Raw genomic sequence first — 27,918 nt, 5'->3', positions numbered from 1 at the left:
ACTGCACCATTTTTTCTGCTAATAAAGACGTGTTAATGATGTGGAAACTACCCATAATATTAACTGGGAAAAAACAAAAAAAGGACCCAAAATTGTATGTACAGTTCAGTTTGACTTCAACTATACCAGAATGATTCTCCAGGAATAGAACAGGCTACATATACATGTGTGTGTATATCTTTCTTCTTCTTTTTTTTTTTTTTAAGATTTTATTTATTTATCAGAGAGAGAGGTGGGGAGAGAGCAAGCACAGGCAGACAGAATGGCAGGCAGAGGCAGAGGAAGAAGCAGGCTCCCTGCTGAGCAAGGAGCCCGATGTGGGACTCGATCCCAGGACGCTGGGATCATGACCTGAGCCGAAGGCAGCTGCTTAACCAACTGAGCCACCCAGGCGTCCCTATCTTTCTTCTTTTAAATGAATGACTCCAGCCTGGACCGCAGTAGTGGAGGAATTGCAGAGAGGTGGGATTCTGGATGAATTTGTAAGTCAGAGCTGACAAATTAGATGTGACTTTTGAGAAAAGACACAGAATGGGGGGTAAGGCCCACGTTTCTGGTCCACTCCACTGGGAATGTGAAGTGCCCATTTACTGGGAGGAGCAGCATGGGTGGGTGGGTACTGTCAGAGTAGGACGCTGGCATTCAGCTTTTTAGCTCTTCGGTGTACAATGTCTGGCAGAGCTCTGAGAGTGTGAGACATCAGCTGTCTAATACGCAGATTCAGAGGAACCATGAGGTTGGGAAAGGGAAAGGCAGTATAAAAACGAGAGCCTAGCATAATGTGCTGGTTTGGGAATACAATGTGCAGAGGGGGAAAGAAAGGAGATTTTGGACAGAAGGAGAACCAAAGCATCACAAGTCATCAAAGCAGCATCTTGGAGACAGTTCAAGGTCAAAGATCTCCATTAGTGGATGTCAGCTATATGGCTAGATCCTTTCTAGAAACCTCAGAAAACAGAGTCACATATGATGCATAGGTATGTGTAGAAACCAACAGCTTTTGTTGTTTGCACAATTGCTAGTTCTTGATTTCTTTTTCCTTAGAAGTGTGTTTCTGGCCTTTTTCAATGGTAGTTCCTACCCAGAGTAAACAGCGCGGTTATGGTGCTTCTCTTCAGTGACTCTGAACCTCCTGCAGGTTTACTAAGGATCTAGGACCATGTTTTCACTAGCCTCACTCCCTCCAGTGGTTTCTGTAGTTCACTCTGGTTTTCTTTTTTATAATGAGTGTGAAAAAACCCCAGAAAACTCATGAAGACTGCATCTGTACTATATATACATGTGGGTCAGTTCCTCTTTCCTTGAACATCTCAAATATGCTAGTTTTCCCAGCTTGCCAGGGACCTTCATTTCTTTCTACAAGACTGTAAGCTGCAGAATGGGTTCCAGCTGTCCCTTGGTGAGCTTTGTGGTAAGATGATGCCAAAGGAAGTTTATCCCTGTCTTTCATGATGGGCGTGTCACATAATGGCATCGATGTATGGAAGAATTTATTCTCAGGTTCGACACTTCAGATATGTGCTTGACTACACAACTTCTCTGTTAAAAATGAAGACCAGTCCTTTTAGAACCTCTGCAAATAACCACGTTGCTCTTACAAATAAAGAGGTTTGGGAAAGTGTTTAATCCTGGATTCTGAAGGGTCAATGAGAATGAGAAACCATTTAAAAAATATTCTACTGTGCTAAGGATTGGAAATAGATTATATAACCATCAGAATATAAAATAGTAAAAATAACACTAAATATTCCCAGTAGTCACCAGGAGAATACTTTCACCAGTTTATTCAGCCTTAGTTCTTATTTCACTGGTTTTCATGCTGCAGTCCATTTTGATGAAGTCTTTTCTTCCTTTGGGACTAAAAATGATCCTGGAGATCCTGACTTCATCTCTCAGTTCAATCAATCTGACACTTACCTAGGATTTATCAGCTTGAAATCCCATATCCATGAAAGTATTTGTAATTAGAAATACCTGGCTCACTCATTTCCATGGAATCTTTGAGATCGTCTTTTGCAGATCTAGTTTCTGTTCTGTGATTTTTAGCAGAGAGTCTAGGCAGGAAAGCTGAAACCACAGGTAGAAATGAGAAAATCGAGTGGTGGGGTTTTATTCTGAGAAACAGCAAGGTAAGCATGGAAGAGAAGAAATACTCTGTTGGTGTGGTGCAGGGTTGTTTGGGGATGGTGGGAGTCACCCTTCCCAGAGGGTATGGAAACTTCTGCACAGTGAGGCCTTTGGCAAATTTCCAAATCTTTCTATCTTTCCTATGAACAATCTCTGAAATAAATTTATATTATTAATATTAGTATAGAATTAGATAGGCGTCAAAAACATCTTCAAAATTTTGTTTCTCTTTATATAATAGCTGATATTGGAAATGCAAAGTCAAATATTTAATAAGAGGTGATGGGTCTCTTGGTGAGAGAAGAATGGCTGCCCAAGGATATTTCTATCATAGCTGGGTTGCTTAGAGTGATGATCCAGTGTTTCAGAATCAATATAACAAAATAAAAACATGGCAGAAAGCAGCAGTTGTCGAGAACCCTGTTTTCTTCAGAAGAGAGAGGACCTTTTGTTTTTCATAATTAAAAGAATAACTCAGTCTGAAGCCTCAAGAGGTACTGGATGAGGTGCAGCATCTCTGTGCTGTGGGCTGATTACACGGAAAGGAAAAAGAAATGTGGAGGATGAATGAAAGATAAAAGCATCAGGAGGAACCCTGGATGGAATATGAGTGATCATCAGAGAGAGGCAAGATTTCAGATGTTGGTCCTCCCATGATACCTTTTACTTAAAATGATCTTGGAAAACAAAGAAGGTATTAAAAGCATTACTTTGGGCTTGAGAAGAAGGTGAGTGTAGTAATAAAGGGGCAATACGTGGTAGAGATACTTTTGGTGTTGGAACTGCTCCGGAACCTACCACAGTGATAACATTGAATAAAACTTAATACACACACAAGCCAATGAGTACAACTAAAATTGGAGAAATAGGAGTATGATCAGTGGATCATATGAAAGTACTGTCGTGGTGATATTTACTAAAGGTTTGAGAGATGTTACCATTGGGGGAAACTAGATAAAGTGTGCGAGGTGCCATTCCCTAATCTTACTTACAAATGCATGTGAATCTACAGTTATCTTTTTTTTTTTAAATATCTTATTTATTTGACACACACAGAGAGAGATTACAAGTAGGCAGAGAGTTAGGCAGAGAGAGAGGGGGAAGCAGGCTCCCCTTTGAACAGAGAGCCCAATACGGGGCTCAATCCCAGGACCCTGAGATCATGATCTGAGCCGAAGGCAGAGCCTTAACCCGCTGAGCCACCCAGGCGCTCCTCTATAGTTATCTTCAATAAAAATTGCAATTAAAACAAAATATAGGGCACCTGGGTGGCTCAGTGGGTTAAGCCGCTGCCTTAGGCTCAGGTCATGATCTCAGGGTCCTGGGATTGAGTCCCGCATCGGGCTCTCTGCTCAGCGGGGAGCCTGCTTCCCTCTCTCTCTCTCTGCCTGCCTCTCCATCTACTTGTGATTTCTCTCTGTCAAATAAATAAATAAAATCTTTAAAAAAAACAAAACAAAACAAAAAACCAAAATATATCATAGCATCCTTTTGGTGAGTTCCGTCTCCACAGCTTGAAATACATCATAACCAACTATTGGGTATCTTTGGCTTAAGGTGAGGACTGGTACATGAAAAAGAAGCCCAGAGGCCAGCGTAAGCTTGAGTTCATGGATTTGTGACCCGAGTGTGATGTGAAAAGAGGACATGGGTTTATGGGCAGACATGGAGAGAATATGATTCTGACAAGAGGATGAATGTGAGGAGGTCATGAGGGTCTGGAGCAGAGGTGGCTCTCTGTAGTCCTGCATGTAGATCTGGTCTAGCTAGGAGTCCTGAGAATTGAGACAAAGGGGTAGTTATGTAGCCTGAGGTGTTCCCCACAAGCTGTGAATCCTTTCATCTTGTCAGGATGTTCTTGGGGTAGAACCACCTAATTTCATGAAAATTGAAGGATTCATGAGGGATGACTCCTGTTTATACATTAGGAGAAATCTGAGAATATGAGAAAGAGATAGAAATGCTTCATAAAAACCCCTGAGAAGCATTTGAGGCAAACTGCGTACACCCGGAAGAACACAAAGGTCTGGTGAAAGGCTGTGGTTGTTGTGAATATGGAGAAAGGATGAGTCTCTGCTCAGTCTGCTCCATCTCAAAAGAGTCATGCCACAAAAACTTTCTGTGAGCCTGACTCAGATGTTAAGCATTCCTGTTACATATGTAATTGTTGGAACAGCTGTAAAGTTCACACATTTGATGAAAATGACTATAGAAGAGCCATCAGCCAAGCTGATCAACTTGGCCACCTTGGTGGAAATCTAACAGGAGATAAGCCCTCCAGATGTACCCAAAGTGGTGATTCTCCAACCATTCTGCACTCTTGGCAAACATGGTATAATTGTCAGAGAAAGGCAGCCATGCAGAGAGATGGGATGCGAGCAGGTGTTTGAGCAGAAGTAACTTGAGATAAATGCTCTGAATACAACAAGTTTGGACAATCCTTCAGACAAAAATCTCACTTCCTTGGGCACCAGAGGACTCATACTGGAGACAGACTTTATCCCTGTAATGGCCATGGAATATCCGTCTCTAAGGATTACCTCTTGATTGTGCATCGAAGAATCCATGTAGAGAGAATCCTTATAAATGTAATAATTGTGGGAAAGCCTTCAGTGCCAGCTGTTGTCTTTATTGAGCACAAGAGGGCACACACAGGAGAGAAGCCCCATGAGTGCAACCAGTGTGGGAAGTCTTTCAACCATCACTCTTCCCTTGTTTTGTATCACAGAATCCATTCCGGAGAAAACCATTAGATGTAGATGTGAGAAAAAATCTTACCTGATGATTCCCACCTCATTGTCTGAGAATTCACATAGGAGAGAAGTCCTATGTATGTAGAGTGTGGAAAGGCCTTCATTAATATCTCATGCTTTCTCATGAGAAATCACAACAGAAAGAGATCCTGTAAGTGTATGGATGTGGAAAATCCTTCAACTGCAACGGTCACCTCATTGTGCATTTAAAAAAAAAAAAATCCCTCCAGGGCACCTGGCTGGCTCAGTTGTTAGAGCATGCAACATTTGATCTTAGGGTTGTACATTTGAGTCCCAAGTTGCGTTAAAATCTTAAATCATTCTGGAGAGAAACACTATTGAGTGTAAAAGAGTGTGGGAAAATGTGTCTTGAGAGCCCTTAATCTCATCTGGTACCAGAGAATTCATACTAGTACGAAACTCTATGGCTGTAACCAGTGTCAAAAACTTCAGTAATATCACTGGTTTCATTTGGCACAAGAGGACTCATACTGGTGAGAGACCTTATGAGAGTAATCAGTGTGCCAAAGCTTCTGGGACAGCTGTGGTCTGGTCAAGCACTAGAAGATACATTCTCAAGAGACCCTGTACTAGTGTTTCAACTGTGGGAAAAGTTTCCAGAATAGTTCTGCTTTTATTAGACACCAGAGTTAGCACACTAGAAAGACACCTAAGGGGATTCAGTGAATGTGACAGTGACTCTGTCAGACTCTCATTACTTATTGTCAGAGACTGTACTGAAGAGCAGTTCTTTGAAAATAATTGAATTTATCCTTTACTCCTTGGAACAGAAACTTTTGAGACATTGTGTCTATAGAAGAAATTGGGAGAACTCTTTTGTTAATTAACATATAATGTATTTGTTTCAGGGGTACAGCTCTGTGATTCATCAGTCTTACACAACACCCAGCACTCATCACAACACATACCCTCTCCAGTGTCCTATCACCCAGCCAGCCCCTCTCAACCTCCCCTCAAGCAACCCTCAGTTTGTTTCCTGAGATTTAGATCTCTTATGGTTTGTCTTCCTCTCTGGTTTCTGTTGTTTCATTTTTTCCTCTCTTCCAAATTGGGAGAATTCTTTTGCTATGTTTCTTCTTTTTTTTTTTTTAAGAGCTAATTTATTTGACACAGAGAGACAGATTGAGAGAAGGAACCCAAGCACGGGGAGTGGGAAAGGGAGAAGCAGGCCTCCTGCTGAGTAGGGACCCCGATTCGGGGCTTGAATCCAGGACCCTGGCATCATGACCTCAGCCGAAGGAAGATGCTTAATGACCAAGCCACCTAGGTGCCCCTCTGTTTCTTTTTAATTTGGAATTCTTGCCTTTCCTTGTATCAGACGATTTGGCTAATGTGACAAGTTTGAGGTTTTGGTAAGAAATCTAGTCAAAACTCTTGAGTTAAAAGAATGAGTTTTTGGACTAGCCAATATAGAGTGATAATACTGCAAAGTACTTTACTTTTTTCTTTTTCCTTTTTTTTTTTTATTTGACAGAGATAGAGAGAGAGATCACAAGTAGGCAGAGAGGCAGGCAGAGAGAGAGGGGGAAGCAGGCTTCCTGCTGAGCAGAGAGCCCGATGCGGGGCTGGATCCTAGGACCCTAAGATCAGGACCTGAGCCAAAGGCAGAGGCTTTAACCCACTGAGCCACCCAGGAACCCCAGAACCTTTTATTTATAAAGGAAAACACTGTGCCTGACAGTCAGTAGGTACTCATGTCAGTGTTAAATCCTTGGCTGCTGAGAAGGCCTGTACCAGAAACCCAGCTAATTACAGAAAAATTGTGTGAAATTGTATGAAAACATTGGACCAAGGCCACATGAGTGTTAGTGTCATGGTTAAGAGTGCATCTTTTGATGTCAGTCAGACTTGGGTTTCTCATGGGCTTATATCTTCATAGCCTGTGTGATCTTAGCTGAATTATTGAACCTCTCTGTGCCTTACTTTCTCACTTTTAAAATGTGGACAAGCCCTATTCCATTAGGATTAAGTGAGGTGTGGAGAGTGCCTGGGATGTCACTGTTCAGTGTGTATTAGTTGGTTGTGCACTCTGGCTTCCATCCTTGTTGTTGCTATTATCATGAATGCTCTTTTTTTGTTTTTTAAGATTTTATTTATTTGACAGAGAGAGACAGCAAGAGAGGGAGCACCAGAGGAAGTTGGAAAGGGAGAACAGGCTTCCTGGTGAGTGGGGCTCAATCCCAGGACCCCGGGATCATGACCTGGCTGAAGGTAGCTGCTTAACCAACTGAGCCACTCAGGCACCTGTACTTGGGGTGTTTGGGTTTTTTTTTTTAAGATTTTATTTATTTATTTGACAGAAAGATCACAAGTAAGCCAGGGAGGCAGGCAGAGAGAGAGGGGGAAGCAGGCTCCCCACTGAGCAGAGAGCCCAACGCAGGGCTCGACCCCAGGACCCCGAGATCATGACCTGAGCCAAAGGGAGAGGTCTAACTCTCTGAGCCCCCAGGTGCTCCCATAGTTGGGTTTTTTAATAAAAAGATTTTATTTATTTTGAAAGTGAGTGAGTGAGCAGAAGCAAGGAGGAGGGGCAGAGAGAGGGCTAAGCAGACTCTCTGCTAAGCAAGAAGCTAAATGCAGGGCTTGATCCCTGGCCCCCAGGATCATGTCCTGAGGCAAAGGCAGACACTTAACTGATTGAACCACCCAAGCACCCTGAAGTAGTTGATTTTTTTTTTCTCAAAACAAACTCTAGGCCATGGTAGTTTTGTTGATGAATTTTATCCAACACTTAAGAAATGATGCCAGTTCCACACTTTGAGAAAATGTTTTCACATTTACAAATGTGATTATAAAATCAAGGTGTTTCCTCCTTGATTTTGGGATACTAAAACCAGACAATGACAGGAGAAATACAGAGTGATAGACTTCATGAATTTAACACAAATATTCTTAATAAAATGTCAGCAAATTGAATTCTGTAAGATATAAGAGCAACAATGCAACATGACCAGGAGGTTTATCCTGGAAATGCAGGGCTGTTCCAATATTTGAAAACCAGTCATGGCGCGCACGTGTGGCTCCATCATTTAGGTGTCTGCCTTTGGTCAGGTTATGATCTCAGACCTGGAGCCCCATGTCAGGCTCCCTGCTCTGCGGGGAGCCTGCTTTTTGCCTCTGCTCCCCCCCAACACTGCTCATGTGCTCTCTCTTAAGTAAATCTTAAAAAAAAAAAATCTCTTAAATCTCTTAAATAAATCTTAAAAAAAAATAAAAGAAAACCAGTCAGTGTAACCCATGATATTAACAGACTAAAGAACAAAAACTACATGTCTTACAAATAGATACAGAGAATCTGACAAAATTCATTCTCTTTTCATAATAACAGTAGCAAACTAGGAATAAAGAGGAACTTCTTTAATCTGAAAGGGCTTATGTAAGTAATGTATAGCCAACATCATAATGATGAACCACAGATAAGGATGGCAGCATTCCCTACTGCTACTGGAATCATACTGGAAGTCCTAGCCAATGCAGTTAGGCAAGAAAAAAATACAAGAAGTGTACAAAATGCAATTTTCATCAAACTCCCAGGAAGACATAGGTAAGAGACATAAGACATACAATAAGCTTTTAAACATAGACAAGCTTACTCTACAATTTACATGGGAAAATACTAGACATAGAATAGAAAAAAAATTGTTCCAAAAATAATTTTTGAAAAAGAGGAATAACTGATTTTTTTAAAAGATTTTATTTATTTGAGGGAGAATGAGTGAGAGAGAACATGAGAGAGGAGAAGGTCAGAGGGAGAAGCAGACTCCCCAAGGAGCTGGGAGCCCAATGCGGGACTTGATTCTAGAAGTCTGGGATCATGACCTGAGCCAAAGGCAGTTGCTCAACCAACTGAGCCACCCAGGCGCCCAACTGATTTTTTTAAAAAAGATTTTATTTATTTATTTGTCAGAGAGAGTGAGCACAGGCAGAGGCAGAAGAAGAAGCAGGCTCCCCGCTGAGCAAGGACCACAATGCGGGACTCAATACCAGGATGCCAGGATCATAACCCGAGCCGAAGGCAGCCACTCAACCAACTGAGCCACCCAGGTGTCCCAGGAATAACTGATATTAAACCTTACTATTTCGCTACAGTAACCCAGAGTTTGTGGTTTTGGCTGACACATAAGTCAGAATAAAACAGAATAGAAAACCCAAAAATAGACCCACAAGAACATGCTCAACTTATTTTTGACAAGTGTGCAAAGCTATTCCGTTGGGGAAGGATAGCCTTTTTAATGAACAGTGTTGGAGCAGTTGTCGTATAACAAAACATATTTGGTCATTGTCCCTCATTCCTGGAAGAAACCCTAGAATTTCTTGAGTGATAGGAATGTCTTGTTATTCATAAAGAGCCCCTTTGGACCACACCTGAGTTTATGCTAATAAGGTGACTTGGTTTGGGTCCCATAGGTAGCTTCAGGATGGGTAATGGTCACTAGAAGGAGGTTGGGAACTTTCAGCTCCCCACCATGATCTCAGGGAGGGAAGGGAGGCTGGAGATTTGTTATACGTACTCGTGGACAAGGAAATTCAGAGAGCTTCTGGGCTGGTGAACACACTGAAGTGCTGAGAGGGAGGAGGCATTCCTAGAGAATGCAAAGATGTGTGTGTATCACACCCCTCCCAAATCTTGCCCTATGTAGCTCTTCCATTTGGCTGTTTCTGAGTTATAGCCTTTATTATTAAATTGGTAAACATAATAAAGTGTTTTCTTAAGTTCTGTGAGTCATTCTAGTGAATTCTCAAACCTGAGGTGGGGTCTGGAGATCCGGTGAATTTGTAGTCAGCTGAGCAGAAGTGTGTGTAGCCTGTGGCTGTGATCTGGAGAGGGAACAGTCTTGTGCAAGTAAGCCCTTGACATGTGGAGTTTGTCCTAACTCTGAGTAGCTTAGAACTGAATTGTTGCACATCCAGTTGGGTTGGAGAATTGGGTGGTGTTGGAAAAAATCCTACATATTTGGTGTTAGAATTAGTGTTGGAAAAAAGCCCAACATCCATAGGAGAAAAAAATGAACTTAAATATAAACTTCACCTCTTTTTAAAAATTTTTTTTTTCTTTTAAGTCAGTGTTTTTTTTTTTAATATTTTACTTATTTATTTGACAGAGATAACAAGGGGGCAGAGAGGCAGGCAGAGAGAGAGGAGGAAGCAGGCTCCCCACCAAGCAGAGAGCTCGATGCGCGGCTCAATCCCAGGACCCTGAGATCATGACCTGAGCTGAAGGCAGAGGCTTTAACCCACTGAGCCACCCAGGCACCCCTAAACTTCACCTCTTTTATAAAAAAGTCAAAATTGATGATTGACTCAAATGTATAAAGTGAAACTATAAAACTTCTATTTTTATAAAAAATGATTTGAGACAGTGTGTGTGTGAGCATGAGAAGGAAGAAGGGGCAGAGGGACAGGGAGAAGCAGACTCCCCACTTAGCAGGGATCCTGATGCAGGTCTTGATCCCAGGACCCTGGGATCATGACCCGAGCAAAAGGCAGATGCTTAATCAACTGAACCACCCAAGCACCCCCAAACTATAAAACTTTTAGAAAAAATGTAAGAGGAAATCCTTGGGGCTAAGCAGTGTTTTAGACTTAACACAAAAAGCATGATCCATTAAAGCAAAAAGTGACAAACTGTACATCAGCTCAATTAAAATGGTTTGCTCTGCTAATGGCTTTGTTAAGGGAATAAAAAGACAAACTACAGCGGTGCCTGGGTGGCTCAGTGGGTTGAAGCCTCTGCCTGCAGCTCAGGTCATGATCTCAGGGTCCTGGGATTGAGCCCTGCATCAGGCTCTCTGCTCAGCAGGGAGCCTACTTCCCCCTCTCTCTCCTCATGCCTCTCTGCCTACTTGTGATCTCTGTCAAATAAATAAAACCTTTAAAAAAACAAACAAACTGCAGACTGGGAAAAAACATTTGCAAATCGTATATCTGACAAGGAACATACCTAGAATATATAAATATCAAAACTTAGAAACAGTTTTTTAAGAAGTAAAATATGAGCGTAAGACAGGAACAGACGTTTCACTGCAGATACACAGATGGAGAATATGGAAGTATGTTCAACATTATTAATCATTAGTGAAATCCAAATTAAAAGCAATGAGATGTCACTACAAATCAGGATGGCTAAAATAAACACTGGGCCACCTGGCTGACTTGGTAGGTGGAGCAACTCTTAAACTTAATGGCTGTAAATTGGAGTCCCATGTTGGATGTAGAGATTACTTAAAAAATAAAAAATTTTAAAAGGGGGAAAAAAAATTTAAAAAGGGGGAACATCAATTGCTGTAAGAATGTGTTCAGATATGTTGCTCCTAGGAATTTAAAATGGTACTTCTAAACATCTGTTTGCCATGTAATTGAGCAGTTGCACTCTTGGTTATTTATCCCAGAAAAATGAAGACTTAGGAAGGTTTACATACAAACATTTATACTAATGTTCATTGTGGCTTTATTTGTAATAGCAAAATACCAGAAACAACAAAAATGTCTTTTAGTAGTTGAATGTTCGAACAAACTATGGTATATTGAAACCATCAAAAAGTGGCAATAAAAAGGAACAAACTATCACTACAACTCAAAGGAATTATGTCCAGTGAAAAAAGCAAATCTCAAACGGCCACCTACTCCGATTCTAAGTCCATGGAAAATGGATCAGTGGCTGCCAGGGTTGTGGGTGGGAGAGAGGAGTATCAGGAAGGAGTTTGTTGTACAGTGTTGTTCTGTGTTGGTGGTTATACAAGTTAAGACTCATAGAACTGAATACCCAAAAATGTGAGAGTTGTTGTAAATAAATAAAATATATAAAATGACCTGTTAAGATAAATGTTTTTAAAAATCAGTTTTCAGGCCCCTGGGTGGTTTAGTTGGCTAAGCATCTGCTTTCTGCTGGGCTTATCTCAGGGTCCTGGAATTGAGTCTGGTATCCCGCTTCCTGCTTACTGGGAAGTCTGCTTTTCCCTCTACCCCACCCCCCCAACCCTGGTCATGATCTCTCTCTCTCTCAAGTGTGAGTGTGTGTGTGTGTGTGTATTTTTTTTTTTTTAATCAGATTTTACAGGGGCGCCTTGGGTGTCTCAGCTAGGTAAGCTTGAATTATTGATTTCAGCTCAGGTCATGATCTCAAAATCCCGAGATGGAGGCCCACAAGGGGCTTTACCCTGGGCCTGCTTCAGATTCTCCTTCCCTCTTCTGCCTGCCCCTCGCCCCCAATTAAAAACGAAAATCACATTTGCACAGTATGTCAGTCCTATAAACTGTTATCTAGAAAATTCTGGAATGGGAAGGAGCGTCCTAGCCCTTGCCCTGTTTGTCCCGTCTAGTCAAGTGGCGACACCTGTCTTGCGCCTCTGGGCACTCACCCCAGCCGGCCTGTTACATTTTCCTCCGTTTTCGCTTGGCTAGTCTTCCAGTTCTGTCAGTTCCTGGATATGCAGACCCCATCTCCCTTTTCAGCCAATCAGCGTCCCTGGGTCTCAGTGCCTCCGTCTGTCTCTGGGTGTCTGCCCCGTTGTTGCTCAGTCTCTGGGTCTCTCCACATCCCGCTTCTCACCTTCTCTGTCTCCGTCTCTGGTTTTACGTCAAAGTCTACCGTCTTTGTGTGTCTTTGTGTTCCCAGTTGTGGGTCTACCCATTTCTGTCTGTCCCGGACTTTGTCGCTGTCGCTGGCTCCATCCATGTCTGAGTTTCCTCGTGCCTAGACCTCCCCTTCTCGATCTTTCTTCCTTCGAGGGCTTCTGTCTGTCGGCCTCCCCTTCACTTTCCCCTCCTCTGTATACCGCCTTCTTTGATTCTGGGAATCTTGGTCTCCTTGTCCCTGTCTCTCCATCTCTGGGTTCATCTCTCTCACTCCCTGTCCCTGCGTCTTCTTGTCTCTCTCTGTCTGTCAGGGCCTCAGTGTCTCCTCGTCTCTGGTTCTCAGGGCGGTGTATTTCCCCCCCTCGCGTTGTTTTAGCGCGTTGCCATGGATCGAAAATGACGCAGGCGCACGAGAGCCCTAGAAGCTGAGGAAGGCTAGCTCTGTCCCTGATTGGCTGTCCGTTCAGTCGTTGCGTCTTCGCTCTGCCCTCGCCCTGGGGAACGCCCCGCTGCAGTCTGGGAGTCGTAGTCCGCGATGCAGGCCCAGTGCGCACGCGCAGTCTGACTGACGTCATCGCGCCGAGCTCCTGGCGGCTGGAACCGGCCGAGGACCACTACGCAGGAGGTAGGTATGGCCCGCGGCCGGGATGCTCTACGGCGTGCTTTTGTCGAGCGGATCGTAACGGTCCCGCCACTGTGCTTCGCGCAGCTGCGTTCGGAGGTGACCTGTGGGGGCAGGGAGCGACCCCGGGTTGGGGAGGGGAGGAGATTCTGCGGTGTGAGGCCGGGCGGCTTAGGGGTGGAGGCTGGGAGCTCCTGGGGTGGGGATGGGGGGGGGGGGGCGGTTCCCCGGGGTAGGGGGCGGGGAGGACGTGGCTGAGAGACCGCAGAGGGGGGCCTAGGAACGATTGAGGTCACCCTTCTGCGGCCTGGGAGAGGGAGGGGATTACGAGAGGGGACTCGAGGGCTGAGGGTGTCCCTAGGCGGGAGGAGCGGCAGACTGTGGCGTCCTGGGTGGTAGCAGGGAGGGGGCTGCGGTACCCCGAGTGTGCAGCTCAGAGAGGGGGCGGTGCAGAGCCACCCGGGGTGGGACCCGAGGTGGGGCCTGGGGATTAGAGGTCATCTCTGCTGCCAGGCTCCCTGACTCCCTGCCTCTTCCCAGTTGCCCGGGGCGGATTGTCTGTCCTTGTATTAGATCCCTTTGGTGGGCGAAGAAACCCAAGAGAAAGGCGAGCATGGGTCTCTCTATTTTGCTGCTGGAGGAGCCGGCAAGAGGAAATGGGGATGACTGAGGATATTGTTTGTGGGGGAAAATGTTCAGAAGCGTTTTAAGGAAAGATCTTAGAATTGCACGTCTTTTGGTTAGATTCATCTCTTAATATTTTGTTTTGTACTTATGTCACTTTTCCTCCTCGTTCCCCACTTCCTTCCCTCTCTCTCCTCTCCCCGCTCCTCCCTTTTTCCCCTTCTCCACTTCTCTCTCACATACCTTTTGTATGTCTTCGCTGACACCCTAGAGGCTGAGCTGGACAGCTCCACCATCCTCTTTTCTGTACCAGGGTTTGGTCCCCCTTTTCCCCCCAAACCTCAACAATGTCCTGTACCTTTTCTGGTCCAGGGCCACATGTGTATTCTTTGCCTCTGTGAGTTTCTGACTTTTGTGTTCTGTCCTTCAGGCTTTTGGGAAGTTCAGGCCAGTTGTGTAGGACTTTTCTTGATTTGGGCCGATCTGTTCTCCCAAGTGGATCCAGAGTTTGCACTCTTGGCAGGGACCATAGAAGACAGCTAAGATGTTAAGGATGATCCCTTGATCTTCGTTTTCTCATTTTATTTTATTTTATTTTAAAGATTTTATTTATTTATTTGACACAGACATCACAAGTAGGCAGAGAGGCAGGCAGAGAGAGAGGGGGAAGCAGGCTCCCCACCGAGCAGAGAGCCCAGTGCGGGGCTCTATCCCAGGACCCTGAGATCATGACCGGAGCTGAAGGCAGAGGCTTTAACCCACTAAGCCACCCAGGCGCCCCCGTTTTCTCATTTTAAAGGCGCCCTTTGTAATGAGTAAATTATTATTGGTTGAGGCCAAGAGACCCTGTGAGTATCTTGAGTCACCTGAGATGGGCATATGTGGAGAGGGGGAAGTGGGGCAGGGCAGGCCTGGAGGTAGAGTTGAGGAGTTAGAAGCCAACCTTGAGCTCTGCTTAGCCCAGTGTGAGAGGGATTTGCTTGCAGGAGCACCACAGGGCTTGGGGACCTCTCAGCTCACCTGCTCCCCCTTCGGCCCCCCACGGCTTCCTCTGCATCCTAGGACTTGTGGGCAGGGATGCAAGGGGAGCCTGGGCTCTAGGAAATTTCCATCCCCATCTGAGGTAAATCCCCCGAGGCCCCAAGATGTGTATGTGATGGGGTGGGTAGCTGCCTGGTGACTGAGCCAGGAGTAATTTGGGCAGTGGGGAATGGCTTTACTCAAGGGAGCTGGGTACAGGGAAGAGTTCTGGTGGTCCCTCTGCCTAACAACATCCTTGCAGCAGCGTGACCAGTTCATGAGGCTCCAGTGCAGGACGATGAGATCTGTGCATGCACTTTCTAGTGAGTTCAAGGTAAGCTTCTGAGACAGGACCCACACAGAACAGTAGTGCCTGTGGTATCCTAAGGAAACGCAAATTACTTGCTTGTGTGACCGCACACCTGCCCGTGCTCCACATAGAGCTCTGTGTACCCTGTGCCTGTTGGGATAAATATGGCTGTGCTGCTGGCTGGAGCTGGCAACACTTCAGTTGCCAGAAGAGGCTCTAGATTAGTCAACGGCAGCAACGTGGTTACAAAAGCTAGAGTCCAGAAGCCCAGCCAGCAGCCTCTTTTGTAACAGGGACACACCCAGACCTGACACAGACAGGTTCTCTGGTTGCTTTAGCCACCAGGCAAAGTTGCGTTCTCACAACTGAGACTGTCCTGCATTTGCCCCTCGTGGCCCTAGCAGAGGAAATGCAAGAGTACATTTCTCATCCTGAGGTAGGGAAAGAAGCTCTTTACTTACTCATCTATTTTTAAAGATTTTAAAAATTTATTTGACATAGAAAGAGGCAGTGAGAGAGGGAACACAAGCAGGGGTAGTGGGAAAGGGAGAAGCACCTGAGACAAAGGCAGATGTTTAACGACTGAGCCACCCAGGTGCCCCAGGGAAGCTCTTTACAAACAAGTTTTGGAACTCAGAAATTTATTTCGGGGAAAAAAGAAAAGTAAACATTAGACCCTTATAGCTGAAAGAGCATAAACTAAAAAGACAAGCCACAGACGGGGACACTGGCAAGACCAAGCCAGAGAGAGACCACTTTAATTACTTAATAGATAGGGAGCTATAAGTGCCATCGAAAAGCAGGCCGCTGACTGACAGAGTGGAAGGAGCAGGTTTTGTGGTCTGAGGTCCCCCATGCAGAGTGCGGGGAAGGAGAACCCTGGTGAGCACTGCTGTAGTGGGTGGCAGAGGCTGGGTTGCCTCCAGTGGGCTGCTGTGGGTCACAGCACATGCCCAGTGGTCCTCCTTCTACTTTGACCTTCCAGGTATATCCCCAGCCTGATATGAGGGTAATGGCCAGCAAAAATTAGGAATAGCCAGCATGCCTGTTATTAGAGGACTGGAACCATTTAAAAGTGATTTAAATAATGGGCACCTGAGTGGCTCAGTGGGTTGAGCAGCTGGCTCTTAATTTTGGCTCAGATTATGATCTCGGGGTCCTGGGATGGTGGGGCTCCACAGTCAGTGGCGAGTCTGCTTGAGATTCTCTCTCCTTCCGCCCCTCTACCCTGTTGTGCTCTTTCTCTCTCTAAATGAGTTGAAAAAGATAATTTACGCACTCAACAAATACTGAGCCAGGAACTGCCCAGAGCGTTCGCTGTGAGTAACCTCAACTCTCCTGGGGTTTACGTTCCCAGCAGGGAAAGCAGGTGATAGGCAGGTAAGACCGAGTGAGGAGGTGTGGATGGAGGGAAGGTCTCCATGGGGGGCCCTTTCAGAGCCCAGACCTGTGCAAGACAGGAAGAGTGCTATAGGGAGCAGGGCAGGCTGAGGCGGGGTGTGCGAGGGAAACGGTGCGGCCCAGCTGTCTCTTCCTTAAGGGAATGGAACTCTGTGTGGAATGGCTTCAGACCCCTGGTGTAGCCTCAGAGAGGGGGAGCGATGGGCCCTGGGGCCTCTGCCAACGTTTTTTTTTTTTTTCCCCATCTATATTTAACAGCTTTATTGAGATACAGTTGACATACCAAAAGAGTTCACCTATTTAAAATGTGCAATTTGTTGGTTTTTGCGCATTCACAGAGTTGTACAACCAATACTATGGTGAATTTTAGAACATTTTATCACTCCAGGAAGAAGTGCAGGGCAGTCCCTCTGACTCTGACCCCCCTGCCCCTGGTAGCCACTGAGCTACTTTCTGTCTCTGTGGACTTGCCTCTTCTGGACATTTGATGTGATTGGAATCTGACACCCCCAGCTACAAGGTCTTTGGGCCCTGTGCCCTGGTGGAATGTCAGAGCACATCTTCCCTTTCTCTGGAGGAGGTCATTGGTGCCCGGGTCCTCATTGCAGTTTTCTCTGTAAAGACAAAATCCTCGGGCGCCTGGGTGGCTCAGTGGGTTAAGCCGCTGCCTTCGGCTCAGGTCATGATCTCAGGGTCCTGGGATCGAGTCCCACATCGGGCTCTGTGGCCTGCTCCCCTCCCTCTCTCTCTCTGCCAGCCTCTCTACTTACCTGTGATCTCTCTCTGTCAAATAAATAAATAAAATCTTTAAAAAAAAAAAAAAAAAGACAAAATCCTCACTACATTTTCTTGACTTCCCCAGACGTGTACGGAAGAAAAACGTTGGTTTCTGTGATTCAGCCAGGGAGAGCATTCCCACGGGGTTTGGGTGCAGCTTTTGTCTGGGATATGTCCCTCCTGGTGGGGTCTGTGGATCTCCCGGTTATGCGGGGAAAAGTACAGACCCAGCAGGTTCTGGGAGGAGCTGGAGTGCATATCCCTGTGTACTCACAGCTGGTGAAGGCACTGGGAGCCTGAAGCCAACAGCAGGTGGCCTGGCCAGTGGTGGCCTGCCGGGTTCCTTGTTCAGCTTGCTCACTGTTTGCCAGCAGTTACAGTCAAGAGAGTTCACCTAAACATCCCGAATCTAGCTTCTCTCAGATGATGCCGCTGCCCATCAGGATCCACTGGGGGTGGGGAGAGGACAGAGCAGGACCTGAACTCCCAGGACCTAAAAACCACAGTCTCTCCTCTCCCCCCACCATTGTACTCTCCTCCTGGCCAACTTCTGCTTCCCACCTGGTTCTGAGGGTGGGTCAGGCTGGGTCTGCAGTCCTGTGCCATTTCCAGAAGTAGATGCTGATTGTTTACTGATCTATGGTTGACCCTGAAGAAGTTGAAGATTAGGGCATTATCAAAAATCTGTGTATAATTTTTGGCTTCCCAAACACTTATCTACCAATAGCTTCTGTTGACTGGAAGCCTTACAGATAATCAGTTGGTTAACTTACGTTTTGTATATAACACTTTTTAAATATTGTATTCTTACAATAAGGTTAAGAGAAAAAAAATGTTCTAATTGTAAAAAAGGGAAAATGCGTTTAAGTATGGTACTGATTTATAAAAAAAGAAATTCACCTTGGGGCACCTGGGTGGCTCAGTGGGTTAAAGCCTCTGCCTTCAGCTCAGGTCATGATCCCAGGGGTCTGGGATCGAGCCCCACATCAGGCTCTCTGCTCAGCAGGGAGCCTGCTTCCTCCTCTCTCTGCCTGCCTCTCTGCCTACTTGTGATCTCTGTCTGTCAAATAAACAAATAAAATCTTAAAAAAAAAAAAAAATCCACCTTAAGTGGACCATGCAGTTCAAGGTATTCAAGGGTCACCTGTGTTTTCAGATTTTACAGTTATCTAAATAGGAGGGACAATGGTGATACCTAGCCCTTCCAAAGGTGAAAGAAGTCTGGGATACACCCAAATCTGGCATGGTATCACATGCTTTGAGTATACATTGTTGGAGTGAGTTTTGTAATGTTTTAAGGTTTTTACATTTTTAGAAAGTGAGATCCTTTAACTTTACTCTTAGCTGTGACTGATTTTTTTTTAATCCTGGTAATACCAGTCTTTCCGCCTCCCACTTTTTATGTTAATTTTTATCTATGCAAGTGTAAAACTGCTGATACCTAACAAGCAGATTGCTTGGAAATAATTCTGCATGGACTCCTGGTGTGGTGAGTGGGACTGATGAGCTCAGGGGACCCTACTTGTTCTTCTCTGGTATGGATGCCTTGTGGCTGGCTTCTCGTTGTGTAGGCATCTCTTGTCTTTCCTGTGCAGGTCTGGATTCTGGCTGAGATCCCAGAGCGTCCTGCTATTCTCTCTGTCCTTTGCAGCTGCAGTTACGTGAATTCGCCCTCCACAACCCCTGGCCTGTCCCTGGCTCGTCACATTTCCCAGTGCGGGTTTGAAAAGATGTTGCCTTTGGAGAAGGCATTTGCCACCCCTCGGGGCTCCCTAATTCCCCCAGAACTGCCTCTGCTAGGATCAGCAGCTGAGGACCAGGAGGAGGACCCCAAGACTGTCCTCGGGAGGGACCTTGAGTTCTCCCGCCAGCATTTCCGGAACTTCATCTACCAGGAAGCGGCTGGACCCCACCAGGCCATGACCGAGCTCTTTGAGCTGTGCCGCCAGTGGCTGCAGCCCGAGGTGCATTCAAAGGAGCAGATGCTGGAGCTGCTGGTGCTGGAGCAGTTCCTGAGCGTCCTGCCTGACAATGTCCGGCCCCTGGTGGTGGCACAGTGTCCTGAGAGCTGCAAGAAGGCAGCCTCCCTGGTGAAGGACCTTACCAAGGCCCTGGAAGAGCCAGGTGAGGCAGCTACCCCAGAGGAGAGTAGACCACAGAAGAAATAGGAAGTGGGGTGGTCAGCCTTGGAAGGCGTAAAATTGACAGCATAGAGCCCAAGCCAGTCAGTGGCTTCCCTGAGAGTTGAGCTCCCTGGTGTATAAGAGGCACAGAGGTGAGCATCCCAGAGCTGGTGGGGGCTGCAGCCTCACCACCCTGCCCAGTGGCGGCATCCTCAGAGTTGTCACATGGACCAGGAAGACTGCTCAGGCTCCTGCCCTCACATCTGCCTTCCCGATGCAAGGAAGCAGAAGGGAACCAGCCCCTTAAAAGCTGAGTAAATGTTCTGGGCATTTGTTTCTATCCCCTCAATAAGGTAAGAAGAGGAGCCGTGGGGCTGGGTGGGCTGTTAACCACATTTGAGGGCAGGACCTGAAGGACTGGTGGTGGGGGTGGTCTGGAGCCTTGGGCTCTTGGTCAGAAGCCTATGTCCATGCCCATCCCCTGCAGGTTTACTGTGTGATTGTTAGCACATCTCTCCCTTTTGGGCTCACGCGCCCTTTGAGTATAAGCAGGAATGCTGTTGAGTCTCCCATGGAGCTGTCCACAGCCTTGAGGAAGGGGGAGTGTGGGAAGCGTGCTGAGCCTCTGTTGTCCGTTACTACCAGGTGGGCCTGCGAGGGCCAGTGAAGACCTGGAGCCCAGCGAGACCCAGGCATCCCCTGACAACTGTGAGTGACCAGCTAGCCCTTGGGCGGGTATGGGCCAGGGTTTGATTGGGGGAGGTTGGGAGAGGGTGGGAGGGAGTTAGAGGGAGGCCAGGTAACCGAAGCCTGGAAGTCTGTGCTGACTTCTTCCTATAGGCTCTGGTGAACATGATAAGTATTTCTAATTAAATTTGTTATCAAAGATCATAGAAGGTATACGTGCTTTGCTATTAATAGTGAAAAGTGTTGAGGTACAAAGAAAAAAAGTAATAATCTCTCCACCCCATGTGTCCTCTAAAACTAGACCAAGTGGTGCCCCCTGGCATGTGTTCCTTTATGTGTCTCTGCACATCTCTTGGGTGTACACACATCTCACCCAGGAGTCTCCTCAGAGGATTTGTGGCCTTCTCCCTGGAGGTGATTTTTTTGTGCCTGAGCTCATACTGTTCAGAGTGTGTCACCCAGCCAGCCCCCTCCAGATGGTGGCCAGATATCCAGTGCCATTCTTTTACCTTCATGGCATTTCACAGGATCTGCCCTTCCCAGTCCCGAGTTGGAAGTTACTGCCATTAAGGTTTCTGCCTCTTCCTACAAATGTGTCCTCAGGCCTGTACCTGGTGTGGGAGGTTTCGTTTGTGTTGGTGGGTTCCTCGGGATCACTGGACAGAGGACATTCCACGTGGTTTTGTAGAAGTTCCGTAGCATACACAGTGCCAGTGTACAAGGGTGCCCACTTCCCCACATCCACGCCGGCACCGTACGTTCTTGCTGTTTAAGATTTCCGTCATGCTAATGGGTATGAAAGCATTCTCTGATTTGTGGCTTTAGTTTGAATTCCTGGGGCCACTACTGACCTCGAACTTCTTTTTGCTTTCTTCTTGGTGTGCTCTGTTCTGTCAGTTGAGGACAGTTGTGGGGCCCCTTGAGCTTGGGACCTGCTGTGACATGAGCACTTGGTCCTCCCTTCCTCTGAGTTGGAGAACTCTTCACTCTCTGGGACCTATGCAAGGGAGGCGGTGGGGTCTCCCTCATTGGTTCGGGCTGCCCAGCTGTGTAAAACCAGTCTCCTCATCTTTGTCTCCCCTTCTCCCAGCCTGTCCCTCTCCAGACCCTGTGCTTCTGGAACAGGGGAACATCGGCAACAAGAAGACTGAAGAGGCCAAGCCTGCAAAGGTCGAGCCGAAGGTGAGTAGGGTCTTTCTTGTCCGGGGGCTCATCGGTCCTGTTCCCCAGGAGGTGGATCTGTCATCCTATCTTGTGAGGCTCTCTCCCTCTCCCCATTGTTAACATGCCACCCGCTCCACAGGAGGAGCTGGGGTGGGCTGAGGTTCCAGGGCTGGACACCTGAGCTGCTGCCACCCCAGGAAACCAAGACATGAGCCTGGCTGAGAGTTGGTGGGGATGAGGCAAGGAGAGGTCTCTGGGATCAGAGTAAGCAGCCTGAGTGCTGCCACTGCCCCCTTAGGAATGTTGGACAGGGTCTCCCTTTCTGTCAGCAACCTGCCCACCCGGTATGGCGACTCCCTGGCCCTCATCCCTCTGGCTGTGGCCAAGGCACTGTTCCTCTCTTCTGGGGTGCACCATTGTTGCTAGCCACGACTCCCTTCCCCACTCCCATGCCCCCTGCCCTTCGGCACTCTGGGCCTGGACGTGCCCTTACCTCTCCCCGGGAGACAGCTCCCCCAGACCTTACAGAGCCCGTGGCCTTTGTCATGGTGACTGCTTCTCCTGACGGCAGTGAGGATGGCTGTCCCAGTCCCCACAGGTGCTGGCCTGGGCCCTGTGTGGCGTGCAGGGGTGGCAGACATAGGAGACTCTGGGGTCGTCTACAGCAGTGGCTCTCAGCCAGGGTGGCTTTACCCCTCGGGGGACATTGGGTGATGTCTAGAGACTGCTTGGCTTGTCAGTACTTCTCGGGGGAGGAAGTGCTGCTGACATCCACAGGGAGGAGGGCGGGAAACATCTGCAGTGCCTGGGGCAGGCCCAGCTGACAAAGTCCCTAGCTCTGGGGCACCTGGGCCACTAGGTTGGTTGGGGATCTGCCTTTGGCTTATCCCCGAGTACTGGGCTTGAGCCCTGCCTCGGGCTCCCCACTTGACAGGGAGCCTGCATCCCCCTCTCCTGCTCCCCCTGCTTGTGCACTTGCTTGCTCTCATCAAATAAATAAATAAAATCTTTAAAAAAAAAAAAAAGTCCGTAGTTCTCGGGCCAAGAAACCCTTCCATCAGGTTAAGCTGGGATCCAGGTCCAGGACCTGTGTGGTTGTGGGGGGAGGAGCCCCCCCAAGGATAGTGCCACCCCCATTATGGTCCCTGGCATTGTGGGACAAGGGTCCATCCTTCCTCTGCTCGGGAAGCCTTAGCCATGGCGGTGCTACTGTTTCAGAAGTTGACATTTCCGGAGGTGCCTCTGTACCTAGGGGAGTGGGGCCACCTGGACCCGGCGGAGGAGAACCTGAAGACCTTCCGGAAGCTGCTCCTGTGGGGTGAGACCTTTCCCCACGGCCTCATACTGCATCCTCTGCCCTCTTCCAGAAGCATTGGTCTAGGGGTTTCCAACTCCCACATGGGGCTCTGGTTAAGGCCCCACAGTGTTTTGAACATACTTGACCATGAATGACCTAGCCAGGGCCCCCACCTTGGCCCTGCCCTTCTTGATCTACACATTTTTGAGGACTGCCAGAACCCTGGGCTTTTGAGTTTGTAACCCCTGCTCTGTGACCTGAAGCTTCTGAACGTGGAAAGGCCTCCTGGCCCCAGTGTGTCAACTTTCCCTTCCTCCTCGGTGCAGAGACGGAGCCTCTTGGCCTTCATGGGTCTTCCCTCTTTTGTGGACATCTTTGCCCACAGACCAGAACCCAGCACAGACTTCTGAGTTCCTTGTGGTTGTAGTTGTAGGGTCTTTTCTGACTGCTCTCCCTTGAATTTCCCACTTCCTGTTGGGCTTTCCTTTTCTTCCTCAGTGGGCCTTCTTCATACCTTCCCCAGTTTGCCGGGAGTCCCCAGCTCTCTAGGGCTCAGAGCAGCTTTGGCGGATGTCCCAGGACAGAGGAAAGGATCGGGGCTGCCCCGGCCAGCCTGTGAGAGCTGAGGTGCATCGTTGGCTGTTTGTAGTCTGCTCTTGATGGCTCTTTCAGTTTTTGGTTTTTTTGATCCCACCCAGGGTTTCAGCTGGCCCAGCCTGATGATACCTGCAGGCTGGAGACGGAGGAGCTCCGGTTAGTTGAAACGGAACCACCGGAAGGCAGCTTCTCAGGTGAGGTCCAAGAGCTGTGGTCAGGCCAGGGTGGAGGGTGCGCCTTTCGGAGGCTGATGGAGCTCCTCGAAGCTCCACTGGGCTCAACAAAGACCTCAACTTGGACCTCACTCTACTCCACCCCATGTCCCATACTTTTGCCGCCGCCCTCCCCCCCCCCCGCCCACAAATGTCAGAGCAGGAGGTAGCAGTCCAGCCGTTCTATCTCCTGCTGGATAACAGCCCCAAAGCTTAGTCACTTGAGCACCAGCGGCGCTGACTGGGATTGGCTGGGCCTCTGTTTTCCCTGTGGTGGCTGTGGGGCTGTGTACACAGCCACAGTCATCCGGAGACTTGTCCTGGGTGGTCTCACTCAACCGTGGCAGTTGGTGCTGGCTCTTGATGGGGAACTCAGCTGCAGCAATCAGCCTGCGCTCTCCTCATTGCCTCTCCACGTGGCTGGTCTGAGCTTCTTCACAGTGTGGCAGCGAGGGTCAGAGAGGGAGCGTTCTGGGAGGGTCAGCACCGTCCTGTGGTGCTCTGCGAGCCTTTGCTTGCATCATGCACACTTAATAAGTCCCCTAGACTAGCAGGTCACATGGTCAAACCAGTGTTCATGGTGCATGGGTTGTATGTGTGAATGTGTGTGGTGGGACACTTCCCAAGGGCCTGAATCCCAGGAGATTGCTTCATCGGGAGCCCCCGTTAGAACACGTTAGTATACTGCGCAAGTGCTCGTCGGGCCCTTCTGGTGAGGATGCGGGCTTACCAGCTCATGGGTCCATTGCCAGGCTCTACTCACACACGGGTCACGGTGGCTGCTGCAGCTCACATCCCCAGTGCAGAAATGAGACTCATCCCTACCCCTTACACTTGTACGTGCATCTCGTGGGCTAGAACTCAGTCACATGGCCACTTCAGCACAAGGCAGGCTGGGAGTGACTGTCTTTAGGCAGGCACTTGAGCTCGGGGACTGCAAAAGATGGGGGACACACGGCAGTCTTCTCAGTAGTCTTGTTCAAATCCATCGCCCCTGGGTTTGTGGAGGGGATTGACGATGGTGTGCGTGGCGAGCACCATGTCCTCACTTGCTTCCCTTTTGCCCCGGCTTTCCATCCTGCTTCATCTCAGTCGCTGGCCTGCGCCTTTTGTTAGTTTTCTCCCGAAGGGCAGACCCCTTTGGCGTCCCTGGAGTTGGGACTGCTCACATCATGACCTTATTTCAGGCGGCAGGAGGTGGCAGGAAGGTAGAGAGAACATGTGTGAGACGCTGATGGAGAGGATCACGAGGGAAATTCTCGTTTGCCCCCTAACGGGAGCCGCCCCAGAGGAGGAGCAGCAGCTGCAGAAGGCTCTGGATCCTCAGGAGGGGGAACCAAGCCCTGTCACCATGGCCCACAGGCGGTCAGTCATCCGGGAGCCAGCCCAGGACAGGGGCACAGCCGGGGAGAGTCCCGCGGTGCCTGTGATGCCAGCCACCACGCGCCAAGGCCTTGGGAGAAAGAGGCCCTGCCCGAAGGATGTGGGTGGGCAGGGCCCTGAGTGTGTCTCCCGTGTGAGCAGCCACCTGCCGTGCCACGTGAGAGAGCCTGGTGCAGCCAGCCACAGCGCAGGGTCCCTGGCTAGGCCGGACCAGGATGGTTCTCCGGCAGTTTGCCCTGCTGCTGAGGAGCCTGGGCTGTCCCGCGGGAAGCCCTATGCGTGCAGCGAGTGTGGGGAAACCTTTGCATGGATCTCACACTTTATCGATCATCTTAGAAGCCACAGTGGCAGGAAGCTGTACGCATGCCCGGGCTGCTGGAAGACCTTCCACTTCAGCCTAGCCCTGGCCGAGCACCAGAAGACCCATGAGAAGGAGAAATTATACGCATTGGGGAGGGCCCTGGGACCCCACCCTGCAGCCTGTGGAGCCCATGACAGCGGGAGGCTCAGTGGGCGCATGGGGTTTGTGGCAGGCGATGTTTTCCCTGTGCACTCGGAGGCACAGAGATGAGCCACTTGCTCAACGTGTCCCTAGAGGACAACTTCACCCGCCTGGGATTCCCGAGTAATGTATCCGGTCCTTCGAAACCCTTGCGTGGCTTCTTTGCAGTGTCTTTGTGGACGTGATCTGTTTTCTCAATGAGCTAATGTGGCTAAAGCGCTTAGAACCCAGGACGGGCCCTCGGGAAGCCCTCGTCTCCTTGTAAACACACCCATGTAGACGCCCACATGCAAGCACGAGCGGTCAGGTGTGAAAGAAGATTCCCTTTCTTCCATAGCCATTTTAGCACCACCCTTGCAGTGGAACGTTTGTCATTGTGCTAAGCGTAGAGTTGCCTTAAAGGGTATGATCTGCCAGCTCTTGCTGAAGTCAGTCTTGTCTCTGCTCCTCCTGTTCATGCTCCCCAGGGCTTCTGCTCAAGCTGTTTGGTCCTTTCATAAATACCTGATGTCAAGCTCACTTCTGAATCCTCACTAGCAGACTCTCCTAGTTAATGCACGCGTCTGCAAGTGTGGAGTGGCTTAACTGAGATCACAGAAATGCTTGCAGCCTCGTTACAGTGTTTTCAAACTACGCATCTCTGCCCATTAGTGAATTGTGAAATCAAATTAGTGGGTGGCCACCAGTGCTACAAAGCAATGAAGTAGAATTAAATAGGTAAAAATTCATCATGTAGTAAAGGCAGATATTGTTTCGTGAAACTTCTCAGCCATGCATCTAAATACAAGAGCAGCCTGCAAAGTACGATGGATTTCTTGCACAGAGGATGGAGGCTCGTGATCAGAGCAGGTGGAAGACACCAGTAGAGGTTGATGAGATGTGACTGTCTGGACAGGTGAAGCGTAACTCCTCGGGCTGCCTAAGGTGACTTTCTGCTTTGTGTGTATAATCTGATTGCAGCATTGTTTCTTTTGCCTGAGCATAAACTTTAACTGCTTCTTGTAGATAAACTGGTGCCTCTTTTTTGTCATTGTGTTTGAGCAGGCAGTCTGTTGTAATGATGCCCAGAGCAGCAGCTTAAAGTAATAAAGGATTTTTTTCTCGCACTCACGTGACAGTCTCATGTTTGTTACTGTTGTGTGTGGTCGATGGGAGGGAAGCTCTGCTCCGTGTAGTGATTTAGAGACCCAGGCTCTGTCCCTGCCGTAGCTCTGTTCCCCACTAGACCCCCTGGTGTTCGGGGGAAAGCCGCACTTGCTCAGCTGGAAGACCACGCACATCACTTCCATTCTTGTCCTTGGAGGGCCATGATTCGCAGCCCGAGTCACGTGTGTGTGTCTGGGATTGTCTCTTCCCCCAACACCCTCATCCTAAGCTGGCTGTGGCTCTGGTTAACTTTTTTTTTTAACCTGTATTTGGAGGCACCTGGGTGGCTCAGTGGGTTGGGCCTCTGCCTTCAGCTCAGGTCATGAGCTCAGTGTCCTGGGATCATCCCCACATCGTGCTCTCTGCTCAGCGGGGAGCCTGCTTCCCTCTCTCTCTGCCTGCCTCTCTGCCTACTTGTGATCTCGATCTGTCAAATAAATAAATAAAATCTTAAATAAATAAACCTGTATTTGCTCTCTGAACTTTCCTTCCCAGCCTAACCCATGAGCTTGCCTCTCCTGCCACAAAGAGGTAGCACCTGAGGTGCTCTTGTTTTCAGCTTCAGGGCCACTGATAGGTCTGCCATTACCAGAAAGCCTGGCTCTCCATCTGTCCATTTCCCATCTGTGGTCTTTAGTGCACAGCTACATGGTGGTGCCTTTTTTGTTTATATTTTAAGGTTTTATTTAGAAATAATTTTCTTATAGAAAATCTTCCACTGCCTCCCTGTGAACATTTTCCCGTTTGCCTGTGCTTCATGCCCCCTGCCCCCTCCACACACATTTTGGAGAGCCTGGGTCAATGTTACTACTCCAGTGAGGATTCCTTTGCTCAAAGTGCCCAGTTTGTCCACTTATGGTTGCTTTTCCCCTTAGCTAATAAGCAGTCTGTGGGGAGACACGTGAAGATAGTGGAGATACACTGCTTCTCACCCAAATGCCCCCTCACCCGGTTTCTCTTCCATTAGTGGTTCTTGCCATGATGGTTGCAGAGTTGTTGGTTATCTTTTTTTTTTCTTTTTTGAAGATTTTATTTATTTGACAGATCACCAGCAGACAGAGAGAGGGGGAAGCAGGCCCCCCACCAAGCAGAGAGTCCGATGTAGGGCTCAATCCCAGGACCCCGAGATCACAACCTGGGCCAAAGGCAGAGGCTTAACCCACCAAGCCACGCAGGTGCTCTGAGTTGTTGGTTAACACCAGTCCTTCTGGGCTCGCCACCCAGCCCTGGGCATCCTGCTGCAAGCCAGTCCCCTCCCTTCTCTCCATTTATTTGTCCTTATAATCAGAATGAATTTAGGGATTCTTGTGTTCTCCGTGTTTTTTCAAGTTTTATAACTTAGTACCATCCTTGGTTATTTTGGCACCCAAGTTGTCCCAGATGTGGCCAATGAGAGTCTCTTCAAGAAGGCTCCTGCATCCCTGTGACATGCCTCTGTTTTTTGCCTGTTTTTTTTGCACGGTTCTTTTTAGTATAAGAAGTTATTCCAAGCCCAAATTATTCCTACCCTAAAATCAGCCATTTTCCAGTTCCAGAGAACTGGTTCCTTTAGTGGGGCTGCTCTGAGACCAAATCTG

The 27,918-nt window shown here is 48.2% G+C and overlaps 1 protein-coding gene across 5 annotated transcripts; it reads left to right on the top strand.

Annotated features, from left to right (window-relative positions):
- The first annotated feature begins 13,010 nt into the window (after positions 1-13,010).
- ZSCAN18 (zinc finger and SCAN domain containing 18) lies at positions 13,011-26,301 on the top strand. Of its 5 annotated transcripts, XM_059381913.1 has the most exons (8): positions 13,130-13,197; positions 15,005-15,076; positions 18,882-19,354; positions 19,999-20,061; positions 21,131-21,222; positions 22,423-22,522; positions 23,200-23,292; positions 24,498-26,301. In XM_059381913.1, the coding sequence occupies exons 2-8, from the start codon at positions 15,054-15,056 to the stop codon at positions 25,262-25,264; spliced, it is 1,611 nt and encodes a 536-aa protein (XP_059237896.1). In that variant the 5' UTR covers positions 13,130-13,197; positions 15,005-15,053; the 3' UTR covers positions 25,265-26,301. The 5 variants fall into 5 exon arrangements, with proteins under 5 accessions (XP_059237898.1, XP_059237897.1, XP_059237899.1 ...); XM_059381915.1 differs by lacking the exons at positions 13,130-13,197; positions 15,005-15,076 and adding an exon at positions 13,011-13,101; XM_059381914.1 differs by lacking the exons at positions 13,130-13,197; positions 15,005-15,076 and adding an exon at positions 13,014-13,101 and having other exon boundaries at positions 18,826-19,354.
- The last annotated feature ends 1,617 nt before the right edge of the window (positions 26,302-27,918 follow it).

This window comes from Mustela nigripes, chromosome 17 (assembly GCF_022355385.1).
Source record: "Mustela nigripes isolate SB6536 chromosome 17, MUSNIG.SB6536, whole genome shotgun sequence".
Classification (NCBI taxonomy): Eukaryota; Metazoa; Chordata; class Mammalia; order Carnivora; family Mustelidae; genus Mustela; species Mustela nigripes.
Note: the sequence above shows the minus strand (reverse complement) of the source record. Positions and strands in the feature narration are given on the sequence as shown.

Coding starts and splice junctions, on each gene's coding strand:
- ZSCAN18 (XM_059381912.1), top strand. CDS start 13,108: ATGGCCCGCGGCCGGGATGCTCTACGGCGTGCTTTTGTCGAGCGGATC. Junction 19,355..19,998: donor CAAGGCCCTGGAAGAGCCAG/GTGAGGCAGCTA, acceptor CGTTACTACCAG/GTGGGCCTGCGAGGGCCAGT. Junction 23,293..24,497: donor ACCGGAAGGCAGCTTCTCAG/GTGAGGTCCAAG, acceptor ACCTTATTTCAG/GCGGCAGGAGGTGGCAGGAA.